This window comes from Mirounga leonina, unplaced genomic scaffold (assembly GCF_011800145.1).
Source record: "Mirounga leonina isolate KUSES-001 unplaced genomic scaffold, KU_Mleo_1.0 Mir_92, whole genome shotgun sequence".
Taxonomy (NCBI): Eukaryota; Metazoa; Chordata; class Mammalia; order Carnivora; family Phocidae; genus Mirounga; species Mirounga leonina.
In genome coordinates this window covers 7,681,220-7,702,529 of record NW_023270852.1, presented here as the reverse complement: position 1 = coordinate 7,702,529, position 21,310 = coordinate 7,681,220, and the positions used below count along the sequence as shown (strand labels likewise).

At 40.2% G+C, this 21,310-nt stretch overlaps 1 protein-coding gene across 4 annotated transcripts in view; it reads left to right on the top strand.

The window, feature by feature from the left end:
• The window catches only part of ZNF143 (zinc finger protein 143), a 64,624-nt gene that overhangs the window by 40,790 nt on the left and 2,524 nt on the right, over positions 1-21,310 (top strand). For 2 of the 4 annotated variants that reach the window (XM_034995641.1, XM_034995640.1), the window contains exons 11-14: positions 3,533-3,712; positions 9,000-9,227; positions 13,378-13,526; positions 16,163-16,324. In XM_034995641.1, the coding sequence (XP_034851532.1) occupies positions 3,533-3,712; positions 9,000-9,227; positions 13,378-13,526; positions 16,163-16,324 (719 nt within the window). Of the gene's footprint in view, positions 1-3,532; positions 3,713-8,999; positions 9,228-13,377; positions 13,527-16,162; positions 16,325-18,332; positions 19,429-21,310 lie in introns of those variants that run through there. The other 2 variants (XM_034995642.1, XM_034995643.1) reach the window with 2 other exon arrangements.

Here is a 21,310-nt window from a genome sequence, read left to right as displayed (position 1 = left end):
AGGGAAGGGACTTAGGGAAGGAGTCTCTGGAAGTTTCAGAGTTAGCTTCAAGGGTTTCTCTTAAACTCCTGAAATTCCATGCACCTTGCCATTTACTTCTTTCCAGGATAAAGGCCCATAATTTTGTTAGATTCTCAAAGGGGTCCATGTCCCAAAAAAGATGAACAGTGGTCGTAGATCACCAACCCTCTCAGTTTACAGGTATTATTTGAGCAACAGGCTTATTTACCTAGGATTGCACATCTATTTAGTAGCCCAGCTGAGACCAGAACCTAAGGCACCCAGTTCCTTCTCAGTTCAGCACTGCTTCTCCTGTGTTTAGCTGCTGCTAAAGAAAATGAACCCTAACAGCCCCACAGAAAGGAAGACTTGTCACTTCCTTGTGATCATCTCTCGCCCCCTTTAAATTTCCTCCTCTCCTTTTCCTAAAGGGTACTTTGTTTTTATCTCCCCTCCCCTCCCTTTCTTGTACTTAATTATTTGTAGAATTGGAATACCAATTATAAAAGTAATTATTTGCTTTGGATGAGAGCTGGAAGAATTTCAGAAACTGTTGATAAGAGATGCTGTTATAGCTATTGACTAAGCTTATTTATAGCTTAATAATTTAGTTTGAAATTTTACCACAGATGTTTTAAACATAGTGTGATAACTTTGTCCCCAGATACTTCTAAGTATTCTGAAATAGTTTAGCAAATTTCCATCGAGGACTTGTCTAGTCATTAAAGTTTAGCTTTTAATTCAAATATGATCCCAGATAGGCTTTGCTTTACAGTGTTCAGGAACAAAGCAGCAGATCTCTGCTTCTATTTTATTCAGGTACTTATTTTTATCCATTGTTATGAGACGAAAGTGTTTCCAAATTCCTGCAAATTCTATTAGGATTTGCTATATAATACCAACCTGTTATATAAAAGTTACATAAAAACATAATCTAGTTCCATTAATATTTGGTCAAAACATTGGAATTGTGATTCCTTTGTTAGTACTCATTTAGCAAACCACATATTCATGCATCAGATTTTAAATGGTGAGTATTTTAATTGGTAAAATGTTGGATTGAGTAAGGGGGCTTCGGGGATGTCTATTACAAACACAAGTTGTTTTAGTGAAAAAACAAAATAAGGTGCTACAGAGTCGGAGGAGTAATATATTAGCACCATGGGAATTGTTGGAACGCTGGATTCCTTATCACAGCATGTCAGAGCTGGGAAAATGTTAAGGTCATCTAGATCCAGAGAGAAGGGACTTACCCGAGACAACCTATTTTCCTTAGGTTAACATATTGAAAAAAACAAAACAAAACACCTTTCTCTGAAGAAAGGATCAGAGGTTCCTGCTCCTTTTAAAATGATTTCATACTTGAGGGCAGAAATCTTTTGGAATGGTTTTTAAGCAGGTAAATCGTAATTTCACTTGGCCAAAAGAAAAATAACAAACTGGGGGCCTGGGTGGCTCAGTCGTTAAGCGTCTGCCTTCGGCTCAGGGCATGATCCCAGGGTCCTGGGATCGAGTCCCACATCGGGCTCCCTGTTCAGCAGGAGGCCTGCTTCTCCCTCTCCCACTCGCCCTGCTTGTGTTCCTGCTCTCGCTCTCTCTCTCTCTGTCAAATAAATAAATAAAATCTTAAAAAAAAAGAAAAAGAAAAGAAAAATAACAAACTTTTATATATATAGGTAAATATCTATTTATTTATCTACACATATAGAGATTTTTTTTTTTAATCACAGAAGTTGTTTGCCTAATTTGAACTCATTCTAAAGAAGGGCACACGGGAATCAAAACCAAAGACTACTTCCTGCCTAACAGTTTAAAGGCCCTTTGGGTTCTGAGGTTATATAAAGCAAGTATGAAGAAAAGGAATATAATTGGCAGAATAAACTTTTTCATAAGTTTAGATTATGAGCATAGTAATATATTCAGCAAGTATATGTAATGTGTATTATATACTAGACACCAGATTTTTTTTTTTTTAAAGATTTTATTTATTTATTTGACAGAGAGAGACACAGCGAGAGAGGGAACACAAGCAGGGGGAGTGGGAGAGGGAGAAGCAGGCTTCCCGCAGAGCAGGGAACCCGATGTGGGACTCGATCCCAGGACCCTGGGATCATGACCTGAGCTGAAGGCAGTCGCTTAACCAACTGAGCCACCCAGGTGCCCTAGACACCAGATTTTTTAAAAATTTTTTTCAAGGTATTATAGAATAAATAAAGTTAGGAGATAAGCTTTTGGGGGATTCTGGGGTTGTTCAGATATAATTAATTTTTTTCCCATTTATCAATTTTTGTTTTGTTTTGTTTTAAAGATTTATTTATTTGAGAGAGAAAGCACACAAGAGAGGGGGAGGGGCAGAGAGAGAGGGAGAAGCAAACTCCCCACCGAGCAGGGAGCCTGAAGAGGGGCTCAATCCCAGGGCCCTGGGACCATGACCTGAGCTGAAGGCAGACACTTAACAACTGAGCCACCCAGGCGCCCCAGCCATTTATCAATTTTTAATTTAATTTTTATTTTTTATTGTTCAAATATAATTCTTATTCTTTTAAAAAAATTTTTTAAAGATTTTATTTATTTGTCAGAGAAAGAGAGAGCGAGAGAGAGAACAAGTACGCATACATAAGCAGGGGGAGTGGCAGGCAGAGGGAGAAGCAGGCTCCCCACTGAGCAAGGAGCCCATGTGGGACTCCATCCCAGGACCCTGGGATTATGACCCGAGCCGAAGGCAGATGCTTAACCAACTGAGCCACCCAGGCATCCCTATAATTATTATTCTTGACTCATTTTTCTTTTGTATTTCTTTATGATATTTTTTTCTCTGCTTTTCTCAGCTCTTTTTTTTTTTTTTTTAAGATTTTATTTATTTATTTGACAGAGACACAGCAGGAGAGGGAACACAAGCAGGGGGAGTGGGAAAGGGAGAAGCAAGCTTCCCGGCTGAGCAGGGAGCCCAAAGCAGGGCTCGATCCCAGGACCCTGGGATCACGACCTGAGCCGAAGGCAGAGGCTTAACAACTGAGCCACCCAGGCGTCCTTCTTAGCTCATTTTTTAATATGCCCATCTGGATAACTCCATCTTGGAAAGTCATGCAGTCAGTGATAAGTTTTGAACAATATTCAGATTTCCTATAGAAATTTAAATTTGGAGTAGAAGACGCTATTTACAGGGCAGAAAACCACAGAAAGCCAAAACCCTGAAAGGGAAGCCCCATACGGGAAGGCTAGAGTCTTGAGCATGATCCTAGACAGAATTGAAGGATAAGACATTTCAGTTTTCAGGGTGCCTGGGTGGCTCAGTTGGTTAAGCATCTGCCTTCAGCTCAGGTCATGATCCCAGGGTCCTGGGATCTAGTCTCGTATCGGGCTCCCTACTCAGTGGGGAGCCTGCTTCTCCTTCTCCCTCAACCCCTCCCCCTGCTCATGCTCTCTCTCTCTCTCTCTCTCTCTCTCTCAAATAAATAAAATCTTTAAAAAATTTTTTTCCATTTTCTAAGTATTTTTGCACCATTTAATTTATTCCTTTTTGTATTTTCAGGAGAAAGGCCTTTTAAATGTCCCTTTGAAGGCTGCGGTCGGTCTTTCACAACATCAAATATCAGAAAAGTACATATTAGGACACATACAGGAGAAAGACCGTATTACTGCACAGAACCAGGATGTGGGAGGGCATTTGCCAGTGCAACCAATTATAAAAATCACGTGAGGATACACACAGGTAACAGTCTCTGATTTCTTTGTCTTCTGTTTTTCTTCCATAAACCTTTTTCCAGTCATTCCCATCCTCCTTCTACCACTTAGCATGGTGGAGGGGGATTAAGCAACTTAAAAAACCCTTCACATTAGCATTTATACATTCATTTATTCAACAGTTACTGAACATCTGTTGTGTGTTCCCCTGCCAGGCATCAGACATACAGAGACAGATATGACATGGTCAAGGGCAGTTGAACTGGGGAGAGTTGACAGACCTCTAATTGCTACGGAGTGCAGAGTGTCTCCCATTCCTTGAACGAGATGCTGTGGGAGTAGAGAGGGGAGCAACCACCTCTGTGGAAAGGGAGAAGCATTCAGGGAAGGCTGTCCAGAGGAAGTTGACTTTTAGACTGAGTCCTAAAGTTTGCTAGCTAGAAGGCGGGGGGCAGGTTATTTCTGACTGGGGAAACGGCACGGTTAAAGGCACAAAGGTATGAAAAACACGATTTATTTGGAGAATATGGCAGGCATAGGGCACATGTGGAAGACTAGTACGAAGTGAAGTTGGAGGGGTAGGCAGGGGCCTTGTGTCTGCACTATCATGGTAAGGGTGTTTCTTAAACTGGGCTTTTGTGCTGTTTGTGGGGCAGAGGGGGAGGGGCGGTCTGTGGCTATATTCTTTTTTAAAAAACAGCTTTATTGAGATATAATTCACATACTGTATAATTCATCCATTTAAAATATATGATTCATTGTGTGCCAACTATACTTCAGTAAAAATGAATAAATTCATTAAAGTATATGATTCACTGTTATTTAATATATTCACACAGTTGTACGACCATGAGCATGATCCAATTTTAGAGCATTTTCATTCCACCTAAAAGAAACTCCATACTTATTAGCAGTCTCCTCCCACCCCCACCCCTCAGCCCTACGCAATCATCATTCTGTCCTTATGGATTTGCCCATTCTGGACATTTCATACACATGGAATCATGTAACATAGGGTGTTTTTCATCTGGCTTCTTTCACTTCGCGTAGTGTTTTGAGGCTCGAGTTCTTTCCTTTTAATTACTGAATAGTATTCCATTATATGCATATACCACATTTTATTTATCCATTCACCAGTGGCTTTCACTTTGGCTGTTATGAATCATGCTGCTCTGAGCATTCATGTGCAAGTTTTTGTGTGGAATTATGTTTTCATTTCTCTTGGGTGTATACTTAGGAGTGGAATTGCTGGTTCATATGGTAACTCTGTGTTTGACATTCTGAGGAACTGCCAAACTGTTTTTTTCACAGTGGCCGCACCATTTTACAGTCTCTCCAGCAATGTATGAGGGTTCCAGTTCTCCACAATGCAGCTAACAATTATTATCTTTTTGATGATAGCCATCCTAGCAGGTGTGAAATGGTATCTATCTCATTGTGCTTTTGATTTGCATTTTCCTGCATCCTAAAGATGTTGAGCATCTTTTTCTGTGCTTATTGACCATATGTAGGTCTTCTTTGGGGAAATGTCTACTCAGATCCTTTGCCCATTTTTCAGATTTGGTTCTTTTTATTGTTGAGTTGTAAAAATACTTTATTATATTCTGGATACAAGTCCCTTATCAGATATATGATCTACAGATATTTTCTCCCACTTTGTGGGCTGTCTTTTCACTTCCTTGGTGGTACCATTTGCAGTGCAAAGGTTTTTAATTTTGATGCCGCACTTTGTGAATGTATTTTTAGTCGTCGGGAGGGGAAAGGCAAATGGGAGGCAAAGGCAGAATGTGCATTCGTTTTTTAAGACGTTGTTTAATACATTGTCTTGATTACTGGTATTAAGAGTAACTTTGCAATAATTTAAAATTAAAAGACAATTTGGGGCGCCTGGGTGGCTCAGATGGTTAAGCGTCTGCCTTCAGCTCAGGTCATGATCCCAGGGTCCTGGGATCCAGGCCCACATCGGGCTCCCTGCTCGGCAGGAAGCCTGCTTCTCCCTCTGCCTCTGCCTCTCTCTCTCTCTCTCTGACTCTCATGAATAAATAAATAAAACATTTAAAAAAATAAATAAAATTAAATTAAAAGACATTTTTAGAGAATGGAACTTTCTGCAGTGTTTCTCTGGCTGCATTGTTTCTCTGGCTGCATTCCTCGGATCCCTGAGTATCTCTGGAAATCTTTTCAGGGATCCACAACAATCCCTTCCCTTTGAAGAGAGTACATTAACGAATCTGAATATCACTATGGGCAGAGAGGAAACCTTAAGAGGATTTAAAGAATGTTTGCTTTTTTTTTTTTTTTTAAGATTTTATTTATTTGAGAGAGTGAGAGAGAGAGCACAAGCTGGGGTAGGGGATGGGAGGGAGAAGCAGGCTCCCTGCTGAGCAGGGATCCCTATGCAGGTTTCAATCCCAGGACCCCGGGATTATGACCTGAGCCGAAGGCAGACACTTAACTGACTGAGCCACCCAGACATCCAAACGTTTGCTTTTTTTTTTTTTAAGAAAAAAATCAGTCCATATTATAGAAAGATGTTAAAGGGAAATGAGACTAATGGTGAGGAAACTGAGGGCTGTTAGAATATTCAAAGTGAATGAGATAGAGGATACAAATGAAAAGACATTGAAGAGGTGAGGTATTGGCACAGGACTTGGTGACTGACTAAGTTAGTCACGAGGTGTAAAGAAAAACCTATCAGTCTAGTTTGTGTGATGGGTTAGATGATAATCGTTAAATGGGGGAGAGCAGGTTGGAAAGGGAAGATAACGCTGTCAGTTTGGAATCTTTAGGTCTCTGGGTATCCTTCCCCACTTGAACTCTTACCATCTGTATATTTGCTGTAATGATTTGCAAAATTTTTACCCAAAATTTATGATCCAAACTGAAAACCCACTATAATGAATCTACTTGTGATGCATTTTTTAAAAAAGATTTTATTTATTTATTTGACAGAAAGAGACACAGCGAGAGAGGGGACACAAGCAGGGGGAGTGGGAGAGGGAGAAGCAGGCTTCCCGCGGAGCAGGGAGCCCGATGCGGGGCTCGATCCCAGGACCCTGGGATCATGACCTGACCTGAAGGCAGACGCTTAACGCCTGAGCCACCCAGGCGCCCCATGTGATGCATTTTTCTATAAAAGAAAAAATTTTTAAGTTGCATGTGAGTCTGAGTGAGAGAACATAGGACACACTGAAGTCATATTTCTGATACAGTCGTATCTTATGCTTACATTGTGTAATATGCATTATTGCCATCATGTTCCCTACTATTAAAGTGTTCTCTAAGAAAATGGAAATGCCTGTGAAAACCTAGAAGGCCTAGAAAAGAAAACCATAGATTAGAAGAAAAATTATATTTTCCTAATATAATTTGCACTTCTTTTATATCTTTAAGATACTTGATTTTTAGATTGTAGTACGTTTGTGGTGTAGAAGGAAAACAGAATTCCTGTCTGATATTATACTGTATCATTGTGTATTACACACCAATGTATACCCACTACTGAATGTTAAATAATTAGATAATTGGTGTTTGAAGTGCTTCATATTATGTAGACAGTCTTGGTGGATTATAACACAGTGCTTAAGAGCCTTTGTGTGATATTTGGGGAAATTGGCTGGGTTTTTTATTTTTTTATTTTTAAAAGATTTTATTTATTTCAGAGAGAGAGAGAGAGTGCACAAGCGGGGGGCGACAGGCCTAGGGAGAGGGAGAGGCAGGCTCCCTGCCCACTGAGCAGGGACCCTGGGATCATGACCTGAGCCGAAGGCAGACGCTTAACCAACTGAGCCACCCAGGCACCCATTGGCTGGGATTTTTAGATGGGCTGGGAAAACATTATTTTTCCCATTTAAAGCAAGTGGAATATAGACTCATTACCTAAAAGTTTACTGTTCCACATGTTTAATGGGCAAATTAGATTCCAGTAAGAGGGATGCCTACATTAAATTTAGCCATACTGATCTTTGGAACATTTAAATAAAGCAGTGCTCTTAAATGTGATGCACATTGGATTCACTTTTTAAAAATAGGCTTATTCCCCATATTCTGTCTGCACAATTCTGACATAATTTTATGGAATGAGGCCCAGGCATCGGTTATCTTTAAAAAGCTCCGTGTGTGTGTGTAAAAATATATAAAGAAATAACCCACCCACCCCGGTCTTTTACATGATTGAGAATCATTGAAGTAGAGAGATGCAGTACATAGTTACAATTTTTGGTCTGACCCAAGAGGTAGGTCTGGACTGGAAGAAAAGATTGGCTAATGATCATCAAGTAGATGATACAGTAAATGCCCACATTATGCTATGAGTGGAGTGCAAATATTCAGCCATGTAAAATGCAATCCATTCTTGCAAGTTTGATTAGAGGACCCAGTTGAGGCTGTGCAGATAGCCGGTAGGGAGCTCCAAAGCTCAATTCAAATCCACTTCTGTCTTGACTGTGGTTTGGTGCCACCTAGTGGCTGTTTCTGCTTCAGCCTAAATATCAATGGGGCAGGTTTTCTGTTGGAATTGCCTGCCATTTCCCTGCCTGGCCTTGCCCTCCCCAGGTCTGTCCCACAATCATTTACCAAAATAAGAACATTAACCTGCCCTGCTTTGAGAACGTAGACTGGGCAGAGGAAGGAAGCAATTTCCAATTACTTTATGCTCAAGACTTATGTTACAGATTACATTAGGGTGAGATTTTACTATTTATGGGTGGTTTTACAGTGTTTAGAACCATGCAAGAAAATGTGATTACTCAAGGAAGGGTGCAAAATGAGAATAAAGTAAGACATGCACGTGTATGCACACATGCATATGCACATTTTAGAAATTATATGGGTATGTCCTTTTAGATTTGTAAGTGTGCAGACCATGTCTAGTAGACTTTTTAGACAATCCTTTTTTATTGTCCTTATAAAACCCTTAGGGAAAGCTGTATTTGTTATAGTAATAATTGCATTTATTATTTTTAGTATACTGTTATTAATATCTAGCTTGTCTAGTTGTAGTTAACAATAAATGAGTTTTATCAAAGCTTAGAGTTAAACTGGGCAACATCTTCATCCTTTTCTCGTCCCTTGAAATTAAGGGAAAAGGGTATTCAGGCACAAGATAAGACTCAGAATGCAGACTACCTTCTGAGCCAAGACAAAACCATAGTTAGGGGAGTCTTTTCTTGTGTTCTGCCTCATGGCGATATAGAAAGAGATCTGACAACTATCTATTTTTGCTATTAGAGGCTTTTTTCCCCCATGGGAGGAATGGAATGATTATGCCTTCATATGTAAAAGCTGATTTGTGTGTGTGTGTGTTCTTTACTTAGGTGAAAAGCCATATGTTTGTACAGTCCCTGGGTGTGACAAAAGGTTTACAGAATATTCCAGTTTGTACAAACATCATGTTGTTCACACTCATTCCAAACCATATAACTGTAACCACTGTGGGAAGACCTACAAGCAGATCTCCACACTGGCCATGCACAAACGGACAGCCCACAATGACACTGAGCCCATTGAGGAGGAGCAGGAAGCCTTCTTTGAGCCTCCCCCAGGTGAGTGTTCTTTCTAGTAAACCTCTCTCTGTGTTGGGGAATCAACAGCTGTCATAATTTGTGATTCATAGCATTTTCTCAGATAACAAAGTTTCATTCACGTAATCACACAGATACAGAATTTACAACTGTAATAAGTGCTATCAAAGAAAGGGACTTGGTGCTCTGGGATGTCTAAGAAGGGAAGTTAGTCTAGTCTGGGAGGTGTTTTTTTTTTTTTTTCCCTGTTTAGTTCTCCACTTGTTAAACAGAAGGATGGCAATAAAGTGGATTTAGGACACGCAGCTCGAATTGCAGTTTTTCTTCTGTCAGACCTGGTTGCACTTACCTATATGCTGGAGGGTTTTCGCTCTTGACTGTGGCTTCTGTTCGGCAAGGAAAGCTGTAATTGTCACTAAAGAAGCCCTGGAACCTGCCAACTTTGAGATCAAGCTTATTTTAAGTGCCAGCGGTCCGAGTGGTAGGAGCAGAGGAGTCTGACATGCTGGGAAGCAGAGGAGGGACCCGCAGTCTCCGCCTTGCTTTGAGCTGAGTTTGAGTGATGTGAATTCTTGTGCTGCTTAATAAAGTGATCTCTAGGTATAATAGAATGCAAAGGCAAAGAGTTGCAGTAAATCTCTTGCACAAGCCCTGTGAGCTTTCTGGTTTTGTAAAGTTCATTACAGGTTAACGAGACACACTTCTTAAATAAGTTAAAGTAACAGCTACTAGGAGAGATGGTAGAGGGTGGATAGGGGTTAATTTGGTGGAGAGGCAGCGATTCGGCAGGAAGGGGAAATAAGGAGGAAAGTCAAGAGGACATTCAAGTGGAGGGAAGGGCACATACAGAAAGCCCTGAGGTTGGAGAGAGCAAAGTAAATTGGAGAGGCTAAAAGAAATCTGGCCAGTGGGGCACTTCTGCCTGGGATGGCGGTGTGAAATGGGGCCAGAGAGCAAGGGAGGAGCAGCTGGGCTATTTGGGTGCACTAAGGATGTTGACTGTAAGCATTAGAGCGGTTTGGCACTCCGAAATAACTCTTCGCTGATTCATGTGCTGTTCAGTAGTGTAGGAGACAAAAACATTCATTTCGATAAGAATAAACTCTTGGGAAAAAATGTTAGAGGATTACATTCTGTGATTTCAGTTAAATAACATAGGTAAGTCGGTAAAGTAGGTGAAGGTTTTCTAAAAAAACAAAACCAAACCCAGGTTGTCCTGCTGTTGCACCGAGGACCTCCTAAACGGAAGTAGATTTGAAAATGAAAAGAAATCCTATTTTCCCGTTCTTACGTTGAAGTGTTGAAAAACTTTTCGGTGAAAAAAGTTGGTTGGAAAATAAGGGAAAGAGTACATCATTCACTACCTGCTACAGTTCTCATTTGTCTTTTCAGTCGTCTGTCATGTGATAGAAGTAACAGCTCCTTCCGTCCTGGATGCTGTGTTTTTTGGCGAAGCACCCTGAGTGCGGACAGTCAGATATTCCTGCAACTGCTGGGTCCTTGCAGTTAGAAAGCAGGCTTTGTTTTGTTTTTGTTTTGTTTTGTTTTTTCTAAACCGGCTTTAATGATGACAAGCTCAGGTTTTAAAATTCTTTTTTTAAGCTTCTTCAGTCTCTTCCTTCAAAGTCGATCTTTCAGATTGTCTGAATTTCTTGTATTCTAGAAAATAGTCCGTAATATGATAATGCACATTTTGTTAAAAAAAAATAATAAACTATGATTGTTTTTCTAAGAATAGGGATGGGTTTGCGATCCTTTCCTCTCCTGTGATTCTCGAGGTTCTGTAGCCCTTTGGGATAATAGTATCTAAATGGCTGTGACACAGAACAGACCGTTGTGAAGTAATGGCCGCCGTGGAGATTACACCACCATGGCCAGAGCCGTATGCGTGCGTGCGTCAGCCACTAACTTGGAGAAGTACTCCTAAATTAGCATAAGTCCTTCCTTGAAGGAAAAAACCCCCCATATTTACCCTCTTTCTGGCTTTGTAGGAGGTGGAAAGCAATAGAAGAGAGGGAACAGCAGGCTTCCTGGTTGCCAAGTATAGCAGTAATGGACTGTTGAAAGTGCTGTTTACTTGCTGGTTCTTTATGAAATAAGTGGATGGTGGTTCCTGTTCTGTCCCTTATTAAATGATTAACCTTACCCCAGATAATATGCCATTACAATGTCTTTACACAATGTGGTCATTGTGTACTGATGACTTGCAATCAATCACTTGTGTTAAAGAGTAAGTAATTTAGTATTAGAAGTAGGTTCTGTTTACACACCATTCTGGTTTTGTGGTTAATGTTTATGAAGATTGTCTTATCATTTTTAACAGCTTCTTAAGTGACTGCAAGAACTTCATGCATACTTGCCATGTTGGAAGGGTTATTTGCCAGGCAGTCTTCCTGTCCAGTACCTCCCCACCATGCCCCAGCACACATGCACAGTATCACATAATGACTCCAATTAAGAATAAAAGGGGTCGCCTAAAATTAGAACTTTTTTTTTAAGATTTTATTTATTTATTTGAGAGGGAGAAAGAGAGAGCATGAGCAGGGGGAGGGATAGAGGGAGAGGGAGAAGCAGACTCCCCGCTGAGCAGGGAGCCCACCGCGGGGCGGATCCCAGGACCAATCATGACTCGAGCGGAAGTCTGACGCTTTACCCACTGAGCCACCCGGGAGCCCTCAAAATTAGAACATTTAAATTTGATGTGGAAAGGTTTGGTTTGGTTTGGCTTTATAAAAGTGGAGGTGGAAGAATCAGAAGGAGGTGTTGGAAGCCATTTTTATGATTTGGAATATAATACATATACACTTTAATCTATACAAGTATTTTGGTCATACTTAAAATATTCTCTTTTCGAAATGCAAATCAGAACTACACTGTGACATCACCTCACACCTGTCGGAATGGCTAAAATCACACAGGTGTTGGTGAGGACATGGAGAGAAAAGAACCCGTGTTCACTGTTGGTGGGAATGCAAACTGGTGTAGATACTGTGGAAAACAGTATGGAGGTTCCTCAAAAAAGTTAAAAATAGAACTACCCTATGATCCAGTAATCGAATTACTGGGTATTTACCTAAAGAATACAAAAACACAAGGGGCGCCTGGGCGGCTCTGTTGGTTGAGTGTCTGACTCTTGGTTTCAGCTCAGGTCATGATCTCAGGGTTGTAAGATTGAGCCCCGCATCGGGCTCCATGCTCAGTGCAGAGTCTGCTTGAGATTCTTTCTGTCTCCTTCCCTCTGCCCCTCCCGCTTATGCTCTCTCTCTCTCTCTCTCTCTCTTAAATAAATAAATAAAATCTTTTAAAAAAAGAATACAAAAATACTAATTCAAAAGGATACATTCACCCTTATGTTTATAGCAGCATTATTTGCAATAACCAAGGTATGGAAGCAGCCCAAGTGTCCACTGATAGATGAATGGATAAAGAAAATGTACACACACACACACACACACGATGGAATGTTATTCAGCTATAAAAAGGAATGAAATCTTGCCATTTGCAACGACGTGGATGGAGGCAGAAAGTATTATGCTAAGTGAAATAAGTCAGAAAAAGACAAATACCATATGATTTCACTCATGTGGAATTTAAGAAACAAAACAAAGGAGCAAAGGGAAAAAAAGAGAGACAAACCAAAAAACAGACTCTTAACTATGCCTAGCAAACTGATGGTTACAAGAAGGGAGGTAGGCAGGAGGGGATGGGTGAAATAGGTGATCGGGGGCGCCTGGGTGGCTCGGTTGGGCGACTGCCTTCCGCTCAGGTCATGATCCTGGAGTCCCGGGATCGGGTCCCGCATTGGGCTCCCTGCTCGGCGGGGAGTCTGCTTCTCCCTCTGACCCTCCTCCCTCTCATGCTCTCTGTCTCTCATTCTCTCTCTCTCAAATAAATAAATAAAATCTTTAAAAAAAAAAAAAGAAAAAGAAATAGGTGATCGGGATTAAAGAGTATTGTGATGAGCACCAGGTGATGTATGGAAGTGATGAATCTCTGTATTGTACACCTGAAACTAATATTACACTGTATGTTAACTATCCTGGAATTAAAATAAATATTTGGGAAAAAAATAAATAAATATTCAAAGTGATTAAAAAAAAGAAAATATATCCTCTGTTTTCTAAACAGCTTGATTGGTTGGTCAAATAAATGATTCATTTGTTTTAAATAGGTCAAAGTGAAGATGTTCTTAAAGGGTCCCAGATCACGTATGTTACAGGTGTGGAAGGGGACGATGTTGTGTCTACACAAGTAGCCACGGTGACCCAGGCTGGGCTGAGTCAGCAAGTTACACTCATATCCCAGGATGGGACTCAGCATGTGAGTATCCACCAAAAGCCAAACAAGTTAAATAATATTTCTCTGACTATGGACATGGAAGGCAGGTTGGGCCCCAGCTGAGGAAAGCCTTGAATACCAGCTCACAGGCAGTGCTAGAGCTGAAGGTCTTCCCGTAGGCTGCTGAAAGAGACTGCATACAGGGCCATTAGGAGAGAGGATGCTTGTGACTCCAGCATTTGCCTGGTGTTATTGGTGTAGTTCAAAGGTGAGGTGATAAAGGTCAGTACCACCGTGAAATTGAGGGCTTGAAAAGTAAAGGATCCATGAGAAAACATAGAGAAGCTAGGATTTAGTAGCTGATTAGATCCAGGAGGTGAGAGTGAGAAACTGGCAGAGCCTTGCCTGAGGGGATGAGGATATGATGACATCATTAAAGGATCGTGGGAGGGGCGCCTGGCTGGCTCAGTCAGTGGAGCGTAGGACTCTTGATCTTGGGGTTGTGAGTTCAAGCCCCACGTTGAGTGTAGAGAGGACTTAAAAATAAAATCTTTAAAAAAATAAAAAGATCCTGGGAAGTCAGCAATGGGCAAAACTGTAAAATGTCCAGAGTGCAGCTCTCTCCCTACCTGGAGTTAATGGGAGTTCACTTAACTTACCTCCCAGAATTAATAGACCAAGTCTCTTGATTTCCCCAGGAAAAGCAAGTAATGGTTATTCTCCAAACCATTGTTTTGTAGATGCCACTAGCCTAAAGTAATCCAGACTTGATTTCATTTTTAAGCTCCAAGTAAGGTTGTCTCTACCTGGTAGAAATAGGCATATGGGGCTCTTTATCCTCCTATAACTGCCTCTTCCACGGAGAACTCTCTCCTTCCCTGTTTCTCTCAGAGCTTCCCTCTCATGATGAATCCGCCCTTTGTGTTGATAACTGTTACTGTGCTGGTGTTAATTAGGAGACACAACACATTTGGGATTGGCAATTTCAAGGTGCTTGTAGTATCCAGTTCATTCCCTTCCCCCTCACAGCACTACTTCCTCACAGTATTCTTTGTCCACTGATTGCCATGCAAGATTAAACATATTTACTAAGGCAGTTTTAATTTAGCATCAAGCCTAAGACGTTTTTTTGAATTAGATCAACACAGACACAGACCCTCTTGAAGTCATGCGATGTAACCTCCCTCCCTCCTGATACAGGAGGATTTCCCGCCACAGCAGCCCCCAGACAGATAAGGCAGTTTCTTTCGTAAGAGGCAGCCTGTTCCATTGTTGGATAATTCTGTTGTTTATCAGACTGGAACCTACTGCTATGTCAACCACTCCTGGCTCTTCTCTGACCAGATAAAATGAGCCTCATCCCCCTTCATGTGTTCCAGAACAGCTATTTCCCTTATCCTGATGTATTTTCTCCAGATGTAACATTCCTTTTTCCTTCAGGGATTAGATTTCTCTTCCATTCCTTTAGTCAATTAAATAGTAAAGAGTTACTGAATTCTACCCAATGCCAGATATTTTGGTAGACTTAGTGTGGGGAGTACAGAAAGTGGGGGTGGGTATCATAGTCTAGTAGGAGGGAGATATTCCTAAATGAACAATAACTTCTTATAATGATGGGTATATAATTGAGGGATGTGTAAAGTGCGGTGTCAGCCTGGAGGAAGGAGTAAATGATTCTTCCTGAAGGAATCTTAGAAACCCTTATAGAGAGTGGCCATTTATTTATTTGAGAGAGAGCATGAGTGGGGGAGGGGCAGAGGGAGAGGGTGAAGCAGACTCCCTGCGGAACAGGGAGCCCAATGTGGGGCTGATCCCAGGACCCAGAGATCATAACCTGAGCTGAAGTCAGACACTTAACCGACTGAGCCACGGAGAGTGGCCATTTAGTTGGATCTTGAAGAATTTTCATGAGTTTGGTAGGCAGAGTGAAGGGAAGGGAAAAGTCACGAAGATATAACAGAATATGACATTCTGGAACTGCGAACGATTAGTTGTGGCTGGGAGTGCCAGATGCTGGTTTAGAAGTGGTAGAAGATGAGTCTGGAGAAGCTGTTAAAGCCAGATTGCGAAAGGTCACAAATGCCATGTAAAAAGTCTGAACTCTAGTGATGGGGGGGTCACTGGTGATGTAAGCAGGGAGCATAATGAAATTTGTTTTCTTAAAAAGGTGTCAAGGTAGGGTGCTGGGTGGTTCAGTCAGTTAGGCATCTGCCGTCGGCTCAGGTCGTGGTCCTGGAGTCTTGGGATTAAGTCCGACATCAGGCTCCCTGCTCTGCGGGGAATCTGCTTCTCCCTCTGCCCTTCACCCTGCTTGTGCTCTCTCTCGCTCACTCTCTCTCTCTCAATAAATAAAGTCTTAAAAAAAAAAGTGTCAAGGTAGAGGATGGTTTAGGTAAGGGTTAGATTGGATACCTAGAAAGAAGTTGTATTGCAGGAAGTCAGACGAGAGGAAAATAAGGGTCTAAATTGGCAGTAGAGATGGAGAGGAAGAAATGCGTTTAAGAAACAGTCAGTTTTGGGGTGCCTGTTGGGCTCAGTCAGTGGAACATGTGACTCTTGATCTCGGGGTTGTGAGTTCAGCCACACGTTGAGTGTAGAGATTACTTAAAAAAATTTTTTTTTTAAATTGCCAAATACAACAAGAAACAGACTGATTGGTAAAATGCGTTGTATTGCAGGTCAACATATCTCAGGCTGACATGCAAGCCATTGGCAATACCATCACAATGGTAACGCAGGATGGCACGCCCATCACAGTCCCGGCTCATGATGCGGTCATCTCCTCAGGAGGGACCCACTCTGTTGCTATGGTTACGGCAGAGGGCACAGAAGGACAGCAGGTAATTGCTATTTTCTTTTTATATGAATCCGCACACATACCAGTATCATAACCGTTACATAGATACGCAGGGTGATATGGTGGTGGTAAGCACACAAACTTTGGACTGAATCCCAGCTTTATAGCATTAGCCACACAACCCTCTGAGTCTGTTTCTCCTCCTCTGTAAAATAGCAGTGATGGTTGCATCCACACCATAAGGTTGACAAAAGGATTGAATGAGATAATGCATATAAAGTACTTAATATAAAGCCCATTAATGGTAGCCCCTCCTATGATCATCATCAGATAGTTAGGAATAGTTCATTTGCGAAATTTTCTTTATTTAATATTTTGAATATGTAATATATTCACGTAGTTCAGAAATCAAAACGTATATACAGGTATGCAGTGAAAAGTCTTCCTCCTACCCCTGCCTCCATCAACCTAGGTCTTGCCCCCCGCAGAGAATCCACTGTTACTAGTTTCTTGCGTAATCTTCCAGCAATTCATGAAGCATATACAAACAAATACAAAGAGTCATCTTCCCCCCTTCCTTTTTTTCTTATGGTAGTAAACAATACTGTTCTTCACCTTGTTGTTTTTTTTTAACTTAATTATACATCTAAAAAATATTTCTGTTTCGTTATATAGAGAGCAACTATATGATATTTCACTGTATGAACACCATAATTAAAGACTTTTGCTATTTCAAACAGCATGTAACCTTGTGGTCATGTGCTTTTGCACGGGTGAGCGTCAGTCTGCTAGGCAGATCCTAGAGTGCACTTGTAATTGTGATAGGTAGCACCAAGCTTCCCTTCTAGGGCCGTGCCCACCCACGTGACCATCAGCAGCATTCGAGACCTCCTCTTTCCCTTCTGTAGAGTCAACATAGTGGTATCAGACTTTTAAATTTTTGCCAATCCGATGTATCTCTTTGTAGTTTTAATTTTCCATTTCCCTTAAAATACATGATATTAATACATTTTAACAGTTGTTCTTGTGCTATGCTGAAAGCAATGTTAGATTCACTACAGCTACTTTACCATGTTCAATGAAAGAGTCTGTCAAAATTAGTAGCTCACATTCTTCATAAATTCATTTATAAATTCCATACCATCACAATCAAAATTCCAGCAGGTTCTTTTGAAGATATTACATAATCTCATTTTAAAATTTACATGAAAATGAAAGGACCTATGATAAATAAAACAACCTTGAAAAAAGAACAAAGTTGGAAGTCTTTACACCTTGAAATACAAAATTCAGAATCATAAAGCTTCTGGAAGAAAAGTGAATATTTTTGTAACCTTAGGGTAAAGATTTCTTAGGATAAAAAATGCACTACCAGTAAAAGAAAAAAAATGATAAATTGGACTTCATGAAAATTAATTCTGCTCACCAAAAGACACCATTAAGAAAAAGATTAGATAAGCCTCAGACTGGGAAAAATATATTCACACTATATATATCTGACACTGGATTTGTATTGAAAATATATAACAAACTTCTACAAATCAACAGTAAAAAGACAAATAGCCCATTAAAAATGAGTAAAATAAATACAATTTTTTTTAAATGTGCAAATCATTTGACTGCTCACTTGAACAGACCTCTCACAAAAGAAGATACAAGAATGGCCAATAACATAAAAAAGTGCTCAAATCTGTAGTTATTAAAGAAAGGCAAGTTAAAATCACAATGAGATACCACCATTTCAGACACAGGAAAATTACTAAAACAGAAAAGACTAACAACATTTGGTAAAGATATGAAGCAACTAGAACATTCGTACACACTAGTGGGAGTGTAAAATGATATAACCACTTTGAAGAACTGTTTGGTGGTTTCTTATATCCCATGACCAAGCAGTTCCACTAGAATACGTATTGTATGATTTCACTTACACGGAATCCAAGAACAGACAAAACAAGTCCATGGTGATAGAAATCAGAAAATGCTGCTTGACTGGGGGAAGGAAACTGATGGGATGGAACATGAAGGAACTGTTCTCTATTTTGTTTTAGGTGGTGGTTCCACAGATGTATCTAACTGTCAGAACTCAAGAGAACACCTAAAGATTTGTGCATTTTTATTGTTTGTTAATTATACTCTATGCAAAAACAGAAACAAAAGCAAAACCCAACCACTAGCTTTCAGGCTGTCTTACAGGGTGGTCCCGGTCATTTCCGTGGCTGTAGGATCCCTGGATGGGTGCATGGCACAGCTTGGGTAAATACACCTTATGCCAGTTACAGTTGCAGGTCTGGAAGGATAGTGACCCTAAGGCAAACATTCTTTTTTAGTTTAGTTTATCTGTAGCCTGAGGTATAGGAAAATTTTCAGGAGAGACAGTTTTGAGGGCTGGAATGAAGCCAGGCAGCTTCCAGCAACCAGGGATATTACAACAGGAGTGGGGGTTTCATTTGAGGACCAGATGCTGCCATTGCTCCTTCTTCTGCAACTGTAGGCCATCGGGCAAATGTTGGCTATCCACTTGGGGTATCCAGACACCACCTGTGAATTATCTGTAATGCTTAAATTGCCTAGTTCTTTACATGCACGAGAAGAAAGCAATTGGTCCTTCACTGGCCTTTTTTTTGTTGTTAAGGTAATTGGATTTCGTAGACTCGGTTTTCCAGGTGCCTCTGGAAGCCTAGTTAGCAGGTATATAAAGAAGAGTCTGTGCTCTCCATCTATTTTAATTTGAGATTACAAAAGTAATGTATATTCCCAGTGTAATAGAATAGAAAGTCTAGAAACAAACCCTCACATATATAGTCAGTTAAATTTCAACAATTAAAATTTGACCATTCAGTGGGAAAGGATGGTCCTTTAAACAAATGGTGCTGGGAAAACTATATCCACATGAGAAGGAATGAAGTTGGACCTTTACCTTATACCATATATAAAAATTAACTCAAAATGTATTAAAGACCTAAATTTAAGAGCTAAATCTATAAAATGCTTAGAAGAAAATATAGATGAAAATCTTCATGACCCAGATTAGGGAATTATTTCTTATGTATGATACCAAAAGCAGAGGCAATGAAAGAAAGAAAGAAATTAAACTTGTTCAAAATTAAAAACTTTGTTCACTAACTAGAATTTAAAAATTTGGAAAGAAAAAAAAAAAACAAAATAAAATAAAAAATTAAATTAAAAACTTTGTGCCTCAAAGGCCAGGACCAGGAGAGTGAAAAGACAATCTACATAATGAGAGGAAATATTTGCAAATTATATATGTGATAAGGGATGAATGCTTAGAATAGATAAAAACTTCCTATAACTCAGCAACAAAAAAAACCAAGCAACCCAATTTGAGCAAGAACAAAGGAGTTGAATAGACATTTCTCCAACAAGATTTAGAGATGGCCAGATAGCACGTGAAAAGATGTTCAACATCATTAGTCATCAGGGAGATACAAATCAAAACCACACTGACATACCACTTCACCCCCATGAGGTTAGGCTATTATCCAAAGACAGACAGTAACAAGTGTTGCCGAGGATGCAGAAAAATTGGAACTCTGGTGCATTGCTCATTGGAATGGAAAATGGTGCAAGTACTGTGGAAAACAGTATAGCAGTTCCTCAAAAAGTTGAACATAGGGGCACCTGAATGGCTCAGTTGGTTAAGTGTCTGACTCTTGGTTTTGGTTCAGGTTGTGATCTCAGGGTTGTGAGATCGAGCCCCATGTCGGGCTCTGTGCTGGGCGTAGAGTCTGCTTGGAATTCTCCCTCTCCCTCTGCCCCTCCCCCTGCTCGCACTTTCTATCTCTCTCTAAAATAAATAAATAAAATCTTTAACAAAAAAAGTTGAACATAGCGGGGCGCCTGGCTGGCTCAGTTGGTAGAGTGTGTGACTCTTGATCTTGGGGTCATGAGTTCAAGCCCCATGTTGGGCATAGAGCCTACTTAAAAGAAGTTGAACATAGAATTACATATGATCCTATAATTCCGCTTGTAGCAATATATCCAAAAGAATTAAAAATAGAGACTCAAACTAAAAATCTGCTATAATCGGGGCACCTGACAGGTTCAGTCAGTGACTCTTAATCTCAAGGTTGTGATTTCGAGCCCCACATTGGGTTTAGAGATTACTTAAAAATAACATCTTTTTAAAAACCTGGTATACTCTTTTGATGTTAAAATAACTAGTCTCAACATTTAGGACTACTTACTTTGTGTGTGTGTATGTATGTGTGGTGTGTAGAGTTAGGATTATAATTTTGTGCTTATCATCTAACACTATATTCTGAGCACTTTCTCATACCAATTAAGTGTTCTTATAAAAGGATTTTTATCATCTGTAAAGTAATCCATCAAATGGAACTTACTCATTCCACATACATAAATTGTTGTACAAGCTTCTGATTATATTCATAGGAACAAATTCTAGACATGGAATTATCGAATTAACGGTATAAAGTATTTTTTTAAAGATTTTATTTATTTATTTGAGAGAGAGAGAGAAACAGCATGAGAGGGGATAGGGTCAGAGGGAGAAGCAGGCTTCCCGCTGAGCCGGGAGCCCGATGCGGGACTCGATCCCAGGACTCCGGGATCATGACCCGAGCCGAAGGCAGTCGCTTAACCAACTGAGCCACCCAGGCGCCCCGGTATAAAGTATTTTAAGCTGTTTGCTACATACTGCCAAATTGTTATCCAAAAAGTTTTAACAATTATGCCGTGGATCTAAAAGCTTCCTTGTTTTTCTGTACTCTTCTTGCTAGTATTGAGGATTTTTTTTATATTTGCATAATTGACAAGCAAAAGTTTAATTCTGTTTTTATTATCATTTGTCTGACCACTAACACAGTTTTTCATATCAGCTCACAATCTGTTTTTTCTTAATTGAGGTAAAATTTACATACAATGAAACGTACAGATCTTAAACTTACAATTCAGTGAGTTGTTAAATATGTACACCCATATAACCACCATCCCAAACAAGATATAGAACATTTCTGTCACCCCGGAAAGTTCCTTTGTGACCCCCTCC